Source organism: Mesoplodon densirostris, chromosome 1 (assembly GCF_025265405.1).
Source record: "Mesoplodon densirostris isolate mMesDen1 chromosome 1, mMesDen1 primary haplotype, whole genome shotgun sequence".
NCBI lineage: Eukaryota > Metazoa > Chordata > Mammalia > Artiodactyla > Ziphiidae > Mesoplodon > Mesoplodon densirostris.
The window spans coordinates 62,543,422-62,557,969 of NC_082661.1; the positions used below are offsets into that span (position 1 = coordinate 62,543,422).

The following is a 14,548-nucleotide window of genomic DNA, read 5'->3' on the forward strand; positions in this document are numbered from 1 at the left end:
GTGAAGGGTCCTGGCTAGAGGAAAATAATCCACCCAAACCTTAGACCTCTGTCAGGCTGTGAGGAGAATTATATTTTTGAACTAGTCTACAGTGTGGACAGGAAATGACCTCTCCACAAACTGCTTCTTTAAAAACAAGCAGTGGTGCCTAAAGCTATCCAGCTCCCCTCTCTCTCTCCCTCCCTCCTTCCCTCTCTTCCTCCCTCCCAGCCTCCCTCCCTCTCTGAAGCTCCTGCTCTCTCCCTCCCCTCCCGAGAGCTCTCCCCCCCTCCTCCCTCCCTCCCGCTTGCTCTCCGTCTCTCTCTCGCTACCGAGGGCTCCCACAGCAGTTCCCAGCCAGTGTGTTCAGCCTGCCTGCCTGCCTGCCTCTGTGTGTGTGTGCGCGCGCGTGTGCGAGCGTGTGCGTGCGGCTACTTTGTACTGTGAAGAACACAGCCCATGTGCTCTGCATGGACGTTACTGCTACTCTGTTTAGCTTGATTTTCGACAGGCAGGCAAGATGTCCAGCACACCACATGACCCCTTCTATTCTTCTCCTTTTGGCCCATTTTATAGGAGACATACACCCTACATGGTACAACCAGAGTACCGAATCTATGAGATGAACAAGAGACTGCAGTCGCGCACAGAGGTAAGTACTTCAACCCTGGGTGTGTGTTTGTGTGTGTGTTTTTCAAACTGTGCCTGAGCTTTTCCTGGGTGGCTGGCTGCATTCTGCGGGAAGTGTCCCACTAGATACTACCACGTACGTGGAAATGAGCGCCAGCATGAATCCACTAGTTTTGAACGCTGGGTTTCCAGGCACAGCAACTCTTGGAGCTGGGGACAGTTTCTGCCGGAATCTTGAAATAGACAACCCAGCACTTGATTCGCCTGCCGGGTGTCCAGAAATGCTGCTCTACCAGAACTCTGGCATTTTCAGGCTCTCAGTCGGTCCCCTTAGTGTTCTTGAGATAGAATTCCGAGGGATTTGGTGATCATTTGCATCCAGCAGAATAATTTATTTTTTTTAACAAATCCCAGAGGAAGTCTGCTTGACAGGCATTTGCTTTTCAAAGTCATCAAAATCGAGGTGAAAAGGGCAGAAGAGCCACCCTTCGTACTTTTCAGAACTAGCCCTGGAGGGACATGTTTGTCTATTTCCGTGTTAAATTCAGAAACCAGTTGCTTGGGGCAAGGGGTTCTTGACTTTCTTCCCTAGGCGGTGGGAGTGTCTCCCAGGAGCTCTCACTTCCACGGGAGCTGGCTCAGAATTCAAGTCAGCTTGAGTTTTTGCATATTGTGATCTTGTGCCCCAGAGAGAAGCCTCACCTACTCGCAAGCAACTCTGGGAGCAGAGAGGAGACAGGACTTTCAGAACTTTGTAAATGCAAAACTCCAGACCGCCTCCTGCAATTTAAATATTTAATGCCAGTTGACTTTTCCTCTGTGCTGGCTGGGCTGGTAGATCCTACTCCTGGGCTGTCCATTTGCCTTTTAGTTGGGACTTTGTGTTGAAGTGTTCTGAGAAGGAGTTTGTTATAGGGGCACCAAAGTCACTTTAAGAAGTAGAAATCGCTGGGAATTCTGTCTTCTCTGCAGAGTACAGATACCCGGAGGGTTGATGGCAAAGAGCTTTCAGGGAATAGCTTTGGTAGAATTTTAGGTAGAAGCTTGACTCTCAATTCTGGAAAGGGACTCAAGGTTGTACGATAAAATAAAACACACTTGCTTGAATTGTTAACAGAGCCATGGAGAATTCATGATGTTTAATGTATTTAATACAGCTAACAAGAAGTGACCTGCTTTCTGATTGGCTAACTGCTGGACAAGGACTGATTTAAAAAAAAAAAAGCTGGGCTGTCTTTATCACTGCTATTTTCTTTATATGTTAATACATCATAGATGTTAAGTGTACTTGATGATACAGTTGCTCTCCCCAGAAGCCAGTAGCTTTTATACAAGTGTAAACTCTGTCGTGCTAAGGGTGGTGAGCTGTTGGCAGAAAATGATATTTGTGTGTTGTTGTGTGTGTGTAGTTGTGTGTGTACGTTACAATTTGTATATTGCATTCAGATCTTTGCAACTGTGTATTGGAATCTTAAACTCTTGCACAAACTATTGATTGTCGCAGCCTGCTTTCAGAATTAGGAGGACAGAAAGTGTCATACAGTTCAGGCACACATAATTGCAACACAGATTTGGAGTAAAAAAATGACTTAAAAATATGATTAGTTTTAAAAAAGAGACCAGGGGCCTTTATGGATCAATTCTTGAACAGCGGCAGGATTTAAAAAGAACCCGTGTCCATCTTACATTTTAGAAAGTTTTTGAGGAGTTGTAGAAGGAGGTTTTTCTCCATGCTTCTTGTTTAAGAGAACAGGCAGATTTCTCAGATATCTGTGTTCTCCTGTGCCCCTTAATTATCACCTGGCCAGTTCTGAGCTAGAATACTTATCTGGAGGACTTCTCTATCCTGGTCCTCATAAAAATCTGCAGGATGCAATAAGGTCCCCACATTTGTTTCACATTTGAGAGAAAACCTTTAAAGTCCCCCATTCACAGTATTGTTTCTTAAAACTGACACGTTATCTTTTGTGAGATGGCACATTATCTTTTGTGAGAGCTAAACTCAGGAATTCCTAACTTTTGGATTCTGAGGTATTACTTTTAAGTAGAAAACCTGCTTCACAGCTCAAGAAACTGGAGAGGAAAGCTTGCTATGACAAATCCTAAAGATTTTCTTAAACCTCGCTGACTGACAGAAAAGCACTGAGAATTGTTTTCTGGTATGTTCTAGAGCCAACCCTGAACACTTCTTCCCTTAATTAGATCTTTTTTATAATTATCCAGATAATTGCTCTGACACTTCCTTTTTTCTTTGCCAAGCAGTAAAGGATGTCACGAACCCAAGGCCATAAGTTTGTTTTCATTTCATATGAAAAAAAGGAGAGAAACAAATAATTGCTCCTAAGATATATAAATATTAACATTCAATATTAGATTTTGATCAAAGTTTGTAATGGAAAAAATATTTAGAAAAAAATAACTTCTTGAAAAAGTTACATTGTGCATTTATCAATATTAATGGTGACTATTTATGGTAAAGTTGTTCTGAGCCCTAGAGAGGGATTGGTTGGAATAAAGTACAATAATACCCAGCAAGGGTTATCAGTTTATTCACACACAAAATCACATAGATTGTTGAGTGATTACTTTTAGAATTTAACTGATGCATCCAACCATTTTGGACAAGAGAGACTCACTTTCTTTCTTCTCTCTCTCTCTTCTGGTTCCTGCTTCTATATTACATGGTATTATTTTGTTGACTTCTAATATCGCACTCTCACACACACATACACACCTATGTAATACTCTCGATTCTCCATTCTTTTGCGAACGTAGACTTGCCTAGAAAGAAATTGCAGCAAATCAGTTTCAATGAAAAAATTATAATCAAGTTTGCAGAAATTTCCTAGAAACCTTCTTTATGGAAAGGAAAAAAAGTAGTAAAGAAGCGCGGCGCTCACCTACTCTCCTTCCATAGATGACTCCCCCAGAGCATTCTCTCCTGGGGATTGATGCATTTCTTCCAATTAAATAAAATCAAAGCCCTTCAGAGGCTGGGTAGTTTTAAAAAACACTGGATTGGGAGTTAATCCTTTTTCGAACTTGTTTCTTTCACTTACATGGATCTTGGTTCCTCATAAGCAAATTATCTGCAAGGCCTCTTTAATTTAAAAATTCAGATTTTACCAAAGTTCAAGGTTTGGTTTTCTTTAGTATGAGAAAGCATTGTGAACTTGAGTAATGAGTACAGACGTTACTTCCTGGCTTACGGTACTTAGTTCAAAATCACAAATGGTACTGAAAAAATAGGGTCATAGTGGAGAAAATATTGCAGGGAGCGACCCTGCCAGTCTTGTTTAAGGCCAGTTCTGGGAGCAAGCAGTTCCTGGGACAAAGTAGGTGCTCAATAAACATTTGTGAACAAGCAGATCATGAATCAGTAGATGACAGAGGAGAGAGAATTTAACTATATCACTGAAATTGGCACCTTTCCTGAGAAGCACAATTCTGATGCCTTTGGGGGTGCTGGTACCTCCTGAAGCTGCTTTAGGGACCTACTTCCAATTCCCCTAAAAGTGCTCATCTCCACATTCTCCACACTTATTGCATCATGAGGCAATTTAGATCCCTAATCTTTGTGGCAAAGGAAAGCAAGTGTCTAAGAAATTATGGGACCTCGTTTATTTTTAAAGGAATTTGTATGCATTATGAAGCAAACAAAAACAACACAAATATGCTTTAGATGCCGTTGGCTATTGTGGGAAATAAAATTTCTTTGCAACACCGGAATCTCAGTGGAATTTCATAAAGAAGTACATAGATGTTTCCCCCTTTTTTAAATTGAAATTCAGAGAAACTCTTGGAGCTTTGTGTCAATTTTGGTCACTGTAATTCCCAGGCAGTAGGAAGAGGGCTATGTTTTCCATTGTGTATGTTGCCATGAATTGACCTGAGATCTTCCAAATTATTTACTGTTTGAATGGTCTTGCTGTCTCAAATGTATTTTGAAAGAACGAAACTGCACAATTTTTAGTTTAACACTGCACACAGAGAACCGTCAGATAGGACTTAAAAATGTGTCCTAAAGATTTCAGGATTTGTTCTGTAACAAGCTTCAGTAATAACAAAAATAACAGTATTTTTTTCATTTCCTGAAGTCTGTGCTATAGGATTAAAAATATGTATAGGTAAAATATGAGATCATCATAGTGACCTTCATTTTTAGTGAAAGGATTTTAATAATGTTGGATTTTTATAGAATTTAAGAAAGTTTATCAAGTTATAAAAATTTTGGATATTGTAGACAACTCTTTTTACCTTATTCAAATGACCAAAAACGTCTCCATTCCAATGAAGATGTTTTTAAGTGCATAGATTTTTTTTCAGGTCAGCAGTATGCTAATTTTAATAAAATACTACAAACACCAGGAAAGTGTGGGTACTAGGATGTATTTCTTCTGTTTTGAGGTTTTTTATTCTTTTATCAGTATTACACATCCCACTCCCAAAGAGAAAACTGTGATTACAATGGGAAGCTGCCATGTAACAAGGATTTTATTAGAATTACGGTTTTTAGTTTTACAGGATTTAATATGAACGTTGAAAATATTTGAAGACCTTGAAATTTAAATCTGTTGCTTTCACCCCGCTTCAGCTCAACTCTCCAACTCCCCGGGGAGGGGGTGGGAGGGGGTGGAGGGCTCTCAGTCTTTTCTTTCAGCTACATTTTTATATACTTTAGTCACAGGGTTTCCCGTTGTAGCATCATGTTTATTCATGGGGTAGCTTAGTATCATTGATGCTCAGATGGAGCCTAGTTAAAATGAGATTAGGTATTTTGGATAGGTGGGAAAAAAATGAAAACTGCTTTGTGATAAACTTGTATTTTTTTTTTTCCTAGAAATTTAGAAAGAAAAATGGTGCTGTTACTCTGAGGCATATGAATGATTTTCAGTGTTAAACACAGAACTTTCCAAGTTTTTCGAAGGGGGTTGGTGAGGAGTAGGGGGAGGGGGGATTAGTAGTGGTAAGGAAAGCTATTTTGAAAATGTTAAATGAAACCAAAAGTGAAGTTTTAAAAAATAAGAACTTCTAACCTCTCTTATTTTTCAAGATCTCTACATGGCCTCAGAAAACAAATTTCTGGACTCTTGTACGGATTTTATTTTCCTGAGGTCTTTTTTTCCCCCATTTTCCTACTATGGGAACTGTTTTTAATTAAAAATTGCTGCAAACTAACTATTCGTAGGAGGCCAAGAAGAAAAAAAAATCTCTCAGCTCACATTCAACACAGATTCTTATCAGCCTAAAATCAATGCACACTTAAATCTCTCCCCTTTTGGTATGTAAATTATGATATAGGATTTAAACAGTATTCATCTTTTAAGCATTTAGCTTTTTGTTTGGGTTTCAGAAAGAAATTAATTTAAAATGTATGGAGACAGGGCTATAAATCTCCTTTTATTACATTTGTCCACATTAACCCATTTTCATGAGGAACACAGAAAACCCCCTTTCTGAACAAGCAAACGAAACAGAAAACAAACAACCCCAAATATTGTCAGGAACAAGATTCATAAACTTACTTATTTGGATTTGGTTGGTGGGTCTCGGAATATAATTGATCTGGAAAAACAAATCTCTTTTTGAAAGTAGCAGAAAACAGAGCTTTAAAAATGTGTTCAGCTGATGTAGATATGACATATACCTTTGTCATTTTCTGACCAAAATATTTTCCTCCTTTCTTTCTTTCCTTCCTCCTTCCTTTCCCTTCCTCCCTCCCTCCCCTCCTTCCCTCCCTCCCTCCCTCCTTTCCTTTCTTCCTCTCTTTCTTTTTCTTTCTTTCCATCTTTCTTATCAATCTGAGCTTAGACTCTTTTTTTTTTTTTACATTTAAATTCTGGCAGCATGCATCTGAACATAGGAAACTATTAATACTTGAGACAAACTTCAGCCCTTCCTTCAAGAATTTCTATACTTCAGGCAATGACAATATCTGTGTCTGGAAATACAGAGATGATTAAGACCATTTGGTAACAAAGGGCGACGTACAAACCAGTTCTTACAATGTAGTGCCCTGTTAGGTTAATACACTGTGCCTTTGTATATTGAAAGATATATGCCTTTCTGAAAAGTAGTCGTGTTGATAGTAACTAGCATCTATGCAGGGGTCACTATCTGTAGGGCCAAGGCGCTAAGTGCTTTCTGTACATCAGCTCATGTAACCCTCATAATCACCTCCTGAGATTGGTACTCCTAACATCTGCAGTCTTACCGATGAGGAAACAAAGGGTTAAGTAAATTGTCTAAGGTCACACAGATGGTAGTTTAATTTTAGAAGTTATGCTGTTAACTGCTTTGCTCTATAGCACGTCTCTGAGATAAGAAATACTAGCAAGGATTTTAGTTTCACCTGTGGAAATTTATTAGGTGAATGCATTCATTTTTTCCTTGGATAGGTTGACTTTGGCAGTGGCTGGAAAGATGACCCCATCCACCTAACCTGGTTGGACTGTTTGCCTCTCAAGTGTCTGACTCATTTCAAAAGGGACCATGTGAAATTCCAAAGGATGGAATCAGAGGTGGAAAACATACCCTGGTTATATACCCCAAATTCACACTCCCTATTAAAGAATGAATATTTTCAGTATTCATTGAAGTGGCCTTATCTGAAGAGTCACTGGACTTGTTGTGGAACACTATGCATAGTTATCTAAGAGTTTAATTTTTTTTTAACTTAAAAATATTTAAATTTCTATTCAGTGCTTGACTCTTCTCAGGAGTGTTCTGTAGAAGACGGTGGTTTAATTATTTTAAACATCAATGGGATGAGTAGAAAAGCTATCCCATTTTTGGTAGTGCCACCCCCCTCCAAATATAAGATTAGGAGAGTAAATTAGAATGTAGCATGATGTTGGCTTTCTTTGCAGGTAATCAATTAGGAATCATAGAAAAAATAAAGGCATAGAGGGAAGAGAGCTCCTAACATGTGTTGGTTTCTCACTATCCTAGTTTGACCCTAAGAGGCAGTCTGTCCACATCGTGTGTCTTTGGATTTCCTCGTGGGAAATGAGGTTTCCTTCCTAATCCTGTAGCACACTTTAGCTAACTGTGAGGCCACTGTGTTTGTAGTAAATGCCTGCCAATTATTAGAGATAAGATGGATCTCTTCATGTGATCCACTCCCAAGCCCAAGATGCATGTGTTCTGGTTCCTTTAACAGATAAGGAAACTGAGGCTCAGAGATGTGAAGACCAAGTCCATACATGGGCATCCCCGTGGGCTGGATCTTTTGACTCCCCCGTTCAGTGCTCTGCCCAGAAGCTTGCTGGTAAAGGCTACCCGCTCCCTGTTGGAAGTCCTGACAGCCACCCCTTGGCCTCAATTTACTACCAGTTTTGACCAGCCTAGTTTGAAGTTATAGTCTTCCAATTAAAAACAGAGTGCTGAGCATTAAAGATGTGGTAGACCCCTCTGAAGAAGACGAACCACCCCTGTTCTGGGGACATCACAAGCCCCCATCCTCTCTTTTCAAGATTTGGATGGTCTCCTAACTATACTCTCTGCTCCCTCTTTCCACTATATAATCTATTTTCCCGCAAGCAGCCAAGGTTATATTTCTGAAGCAGAAATCAGAGCACGTCACTTTCCAGCTCCCCCTCACACCTAGAATAAGCTCCAAACTCCTTGCTCTGGCTTTTAAGGCTCTATTGATCTGTTGTTTCCTGATGGCCCAGTCTTACCACGTGTTCAGCAAACTCCAGCCACAAGGGACTTCTTTGTATCCATTAACTTGCCAAGCTTGTGCATACCTCAACACCCTTGCCCTCAGTGGTAGAATGCATATACTGATTCCTCCATAATAACACTTATAAGTATTAGGAAATCTAACTTGAATTAGAATTTGGCATGGTGTTGCCTTGATTTGCAGGTAATTGATTCAATGTCTCAAATAAAATTACAACCATGAAGGATGAGTCCTAACACTTAGTAGGGCCTCTACTGATCAACTTAGATGCCCCCTTCACAGAGAGGCCTTCCTTAATCAGCTCATTACCCCTCCCACACACAGTCTCACTCACTTTCTATCACATGCCCTGATAATTTTCTTCGTAGGAATTATAGCAAGCTGGTATTTTTTTTGCTTCTAGTTTATTTCTCAAGTGTCAATAGAATATAAGCCACGTGGGAACAAGGGCCTCATCTGTCTCCTTTACAGTTGTCTGCCCAGTGCCCCATAGCACATAGTTGATATGCAAAATATATCTGTTGAATAAAGGAAATTATGTTGTACCAGCACTATCCAGACTGACACTGGAATTTACCTTGAATCTTCCCAACAATCACCGACAACTACAGTTGGAAAAGAATCTGTAAGCCTAATAGTCGGGTGAGCATTTACAGATAGAATGTTCAGCCAGACCTGCAGAGAAAAGAAGCCTGAAGAGAGGAATTTCTTCTGTGAAAGACGTGTTGAGCTGAGAACTTTTCCCTCTGGGTAGTATGAATCTGTTGGGAATCTCCTGACTTCTGATGAAAAATATTTACACCTTTCTCATTTGCTATTTCTGCTACTTCTCTCTTTGGGCCCCTCCCTGAGGGCCCACAGCCATGAATTATGATATGAATCACGATAATACCTTACATTTCCTGGAGCACTTTGCATTTTGGGAAAGTGCTTTCAGGGCCATTAATTAGCTTATTTGAAGTGATTTATACAACAGAAAATATGGGAAGTTATATTAGTATATGATGTGGTTTATAATGTCTTTGTGTTTACGAATTGTGTGGTGTGTTTGTGTTGTGTGTGTGTGAATGTGTGTGCATATGTATTAGAGAGAGACAGAGACATAGAGACAAGAGAGAGATATTTGCTCGCCCCAATCAGACTTTGTTTGTGTATGTGTGAAACTTCTGGTTAGGAAACATGCACAACTTCTTTTCCACTAGTGGTTTTTTCTTTGGAATGAAAAGAGTAGCGTGCCTGGAATGTAAAGATCTGAACTGAAGTATGACTTATAACAAATCAGATTTGGATCCAAACCCTGGCTCTACCTCTTGCTTGCTGTGTGATCTTAGGACAGTCATTTAACTTTTCTGAACCTTCATTTTCTTAGCCTGAATTTTATTTTGGGAGGTGAATGGCTAAATGCATGTAAAAATTCCTGGTATATAGTAAGTGCTCAATAAATGGGAACTATGATGATGGTGATGATTATGCTGCCCTTTTCTCTGCCCCATCAGAAAATTAAGTTGTGTAAGTCATGCAAAACATTGCTTGATTTCCTAGAAGTATCTTTATTTATTTATTTTTTATTGAACTATAGTTGATTTACAATATTGTGTTAGTTTAAGGTGTACAGTAAAGTGATATATGTGTGTGTGTGTATATATATATATATATATATATATATATATGTTCTTTTTTCAGATTCTATTCTATTATAGGTTATTACAAGATATTGAATATAGTTCCCTGTGCTACATGGTAAATCCTTGTTGTTTATCTTATATATAGTGTTGTGTATCTGCTAATCCCATAGTCCTTACCCCTCCCCCTTTCCCCTTTAATAACCATAAAAGTATCTTTAAAAATATATCTTACAAGGCTTGCGCAAGCATATTTCAATTTAATGAATGAAACTTGCAGTGACATGTAAGATTTGTGGGTTTGGGGTTCTTATAATACGTGACAGAATCATCAGGGCGTTCCACCATCATATAATAGTGATGACACAATAATCATACACCTTCTTGTGGTTGTGATCTCCCCCAAAGTCCAGGTTATAATTAACTCTTAGACATACCAAGGTTAAAGACTAAGAACTGATCAATGTATGGGACACACGCACACCATTCTGTTGGGGAAAATCTGTGTTCAGGGTTTGCTCTAGCTAAGAACTCAGTGGAGACAGCAGAATATTGAAATGTTCCTCTTCACCAGTGCCTTTGCAGGGCCATCTAAACAGGGACCCTGGGGAGGGCTGGAGAGCACACACCCACTGGCCTTGACTGGCCATTTTGTCTAAAGAGGTGTACTTCTCAAAATGCTGCCTGGGACAGACTCCTCCAAGGGAGCTGTGTCAGTACTGGGTGAAGCCCATAGCCCCACCTGCATGTCTGGACAGATAACAGCCCTGCCAAACTGATCCACTGTGACATCTTGTGGCTTACTCCTTAACACAGTGCAATGTACACGGGTGGAACTGGTGATGCTCTGAACAGCACCATGTGGCATCTATCTGGCCAGAGGGATCAGGTTGACAGGTAGTAAAGCTACCCGCCTCTACTTTCTTTATGGATGCAACTGATTGTTACGATGGGCTGTTTTGTCCCACCGACTTCAGTGTACAGCCTCCCTGATTTTTCATATTGAATTCCTTAAATTACACATACCTTCCTACACTTCATTTCATTGATTAGGTCACCTGTGATTTTTATGTAGAATTCCACATTAATAATAATTTTTAATCAACCTTTCTAGAGGAATAGCTTACATAACTCAAACATTACATTGTTTTAAATTTTAATTTAATACATATTAAATGAGATATAATTTAAATTTACATTTGTTTTAATATATGTTATTTTTTTAGAGAGGGTAGTGCTTTAAATTTTGCCTCCCATTATGGGTAATTTCTTAGGATTCATGAAAATTTGATCTTGAGATTGAAAATCTGTGCAGACAATCAAAAGTTACACTAATAATTTATACAAGGCTAACCGTTCGGCAGTACACACGCACACACAAAACCCTTCTTATGCCTTATAATGTTATCCATGATTACTCTGCAGTTGGCTGAAATTTCTTCCTTGAAATTGAAATTAAGCAGTTGGTGCGTATCACGTGCCTTTGAAAGGTTCTGATACAGAAACTCTGATGGAGCCTATGGCTTCCCAGTTGGCTGAATCCTAGAATTTCAGGGCTGGAATAGATGTGAGTGATCATCTAGTCCAAACTTCTGATTGTGGAGATTGTGGAAGTGCTGAAACCAGACACAGGTGGCGCTTACCTGGACTACAATCTGTTGTGGATTCAGAAGTGGTCTCAGGTTTTCTAAATCATAACACTAGTTGCCCAGGTAGTACCCAGGAAGTGGCCAAATCAAACACTCTTACCTATCACTAATTTGTACTTCAACCCTACAAACACTTTTCCTTTTCAAACCCCTTTCTTCTTTCCAGTTTTCCAATTTGCCCTAAAATGGTATCGATCTTTAGCTTCATGCTATTGATGTTGAAAAACACATCACTAAGCTTTATTGCTTTAGAATTTATGACTGTTTTCCTTGCCAATTTATTTAAAATAAAGTTGCATATGTTTTAAGAAATAGGTCTACTTTTTCTGATTTTAAGAACTGGGTTCATTATCAATAATAGAATATTTGTAAAGTACAATGTACAAATACATAAATACAAATTATCTTTAGTTCTACTATGCAAAAAATTGCTGTTAACATTTTAGCATATCAATCTAAGACAGACAAACATATGCATCAGCCTTTACATGCTTAGGGACATACCGAACACCCGTTTGAATCCAGCTCTTTTAACTAAAATTATGAGTATTTCACCATGTTCTTAAATCTTCTTAAAATTTTGAGTTGCCTGAATTATTTACACAAATGTTTTTGTTTTTAACATGATATATATATATGTATATATTAACATGATATATATATATTTTAAAAAATTATCCAGCTTCTTTGCACCATGATTTGATCTCAAGGAAATAGCATTCTTAGTAATCAATCTTGTCCCAAGTAAGTTGGAGGGCTGCTGATATAAGGCATTAGCTATGGTGCCTATTGTGATTACCATTAACATTTAATACTAGTCAGAAGTCTTGCACCCAGGACTCTCTGTCTCCTTTAAGAAAGCTTTTCCCTCCCATTTGAAGGCAGATCATTTTCCCCCCGTTTATCTTTCCTTTGTATTATTTCTGAGTCGGGAGGCAACCAGCACACAACCTTGTGCAATGTCTGTAAATCAAAAGATTTTTGCACAATTCCTACTGCAAAGAGGGAGGTTGAATTCATGTTAAGAGTTAGTGTTGATCTAGAACCAGTAGTTGGGATACAGCCAGTTAATTTATGATACCGTTTGAAGGACATGTCTTCAATTCAAGGAGGAAAGTGATATCTCATAAAGTGGGCTATGTCATGAGTTGTATGCAGTATTATCTTATTTTCCTCACTGGGTCGAAGAGCTCCTTGGGGTCAGGTACTACCTTATTCATGTTTTATCCATCATGACAAGTGACAGCCTTGGTGGCCAACTGCAGTCTTTTTTTTAAAAGGTACATTTCACAGAAGCCGCCATTTTGTAACGAGATTCTGAGTTATCACTGTTTTTATATGGGTGATATGCATTTTATAGATAAGCCTCACACACATGTTCTAGGAAAGAGCAGTCATAGCATGCAATCAGACTGTGTCCCCTACATAACATGAGCATTGAATGATTAACTTCTGGAGTCCAGCAGACTTGTTTCTCTCCTTACTATTTGTGTGACCTTGAGTGAGTTAACTCACCCTTCTGCGCTCTGGATAATGTGGGGATGATAATAGAATCTACATCCTTGGATTTTTATGAGGATCAGGTGAGATAATTCTTATAAAGTGATGAGCATAGTGCCTGTGCACTCTGAGTGTTCATTACTACTATGACGATGACGCTGATTTGTTTGGCAGATGTTGAAGTCTACCATATGTGATATTACTGGTCTGGAGATGAAGAGGGCAGCATGCCTGACTTGAAAGGGCTTAGTGAGACCACAGTAAGGATTTGCAGAGAAGGAGGGATGAATGGGAATTTGCCAATTTAAGAATAGTGGTGGAAAGGATGCTTTTGGCTGAAGGAAAGGCACAGGCAAAGAAAGTGAGTCTCAAAAGATGATGCTCTGTTTGAGGAAGGGTGAGGATTTTGGCATAGCTGAGGCTTAAGGTCTAGGGTGGTTGTATGAGTGTGTATATATGTGTGTATTTGGAATGGGGTTGGAATGTGGTAGGAAATAAACCTGGAGAGGAAGTGAGGGCTGGTTGTGAAGCCTTCGTTATGTCCATTTATGTCCAGTGAGGCCGTTGGTCTCTATCCATTAGAGACTATCTGTTGGACTTCAGTATAGTGAGTACGAATAGGGCCCTGGCATGATTATTTAATTTCTCAGTGCTTTGGTTTCCTCATCTGGAAAATGACACAAGAGTAGTCCTCACCTCATAGATTTTGTTTTAGGGGATTTAATGGGATGAGGCCTTTAAGCTTTTAGACCTGCTGGTCCACCACCTCACTACTATGTAGTAAGGATTCCATCAACGTTGGTTTCTACTCTCAGGCAAAGGGAACTGATAAAGGTACTTTTTGGCCCGGGCAGTGAAACCAATGATGTGCCTTCGAGCAAGGTCACTCTGGTCACTTTGTGGAGGGCAGACTGACAGTCTGTCTAGAAGCATATTTGTCTGCTGAGAGGAGGGGGTCAGTGGATGGGGAGATGCACAAAGGAAAAATGACACACATTTACTGGCTGGCTGAGCTATTTTTAGCCTAGCGTGTCTGAAGCAAAGGATAGATTTTCATGGCGTTTTTTTTTAAGATGCAAAACTACTGTGAGCCAAAGTTATGTAACTTGCCTAGGGACACTTTATTTGTCCACCAATGAGGCCACTGTGGGGTCCACAAAACTTTTAACAGCCATTTTAGAGGGTGGGTCCCCAGGGTCGCCAACCCTGACTTTTCCTCTTGCCGTGACAGAATTGGGAAACTCGAATTGATGAGCTGGGGCTTCTGGGAAGATGCCCCCCTTACCTGGCAGCCAGCCTGGAACCAGGACCCCAGACGGAGATGACAGTGAGTCAAGTGAATAGGTTGAGTGGGGAGCGAGAAGATGGGTTGAAATCCTTTCCCACCCAGGCCATGTAACATGAGTCTCTGAGCCTCAGTTTCCTTGGTGTAGAATGGGCAGAACAATAGGTCAGCATCCGAGGAAAATCTTGGACAGTCA

At 39.7% G+C, this 14,548-nt stretch overlaps 1 protein-coding gene across 7 annotated transcripts in view; it reads left to right on the top strand.

The window, feature by feature from the left end:
• Nucleotides 1-329: 329 nt before the first annotated feature.
• LDB2 (LIM domain binding 2) overlaps nucleotides 330-14,548 on the top strand; it is a 402,280-nt gene continuing 388,061 nt past the window's right edge. For all 7 annotated transcript variants that reach the window (XM_060084176.1, XM_060084350.1, XM_060084262.1 and 4 more), the window contains exon 1: nucleotides 330-631. In XM_060084176.1, coding sequence (XP_059940159.1) covers nucleotides 500-631 — 132 coding nt within the window. In that variant the 5' untranslated portion in view covers nucleotides 330-499. The remainder of the gene's footprint in view (nucleotides 632-14,548) is intronic.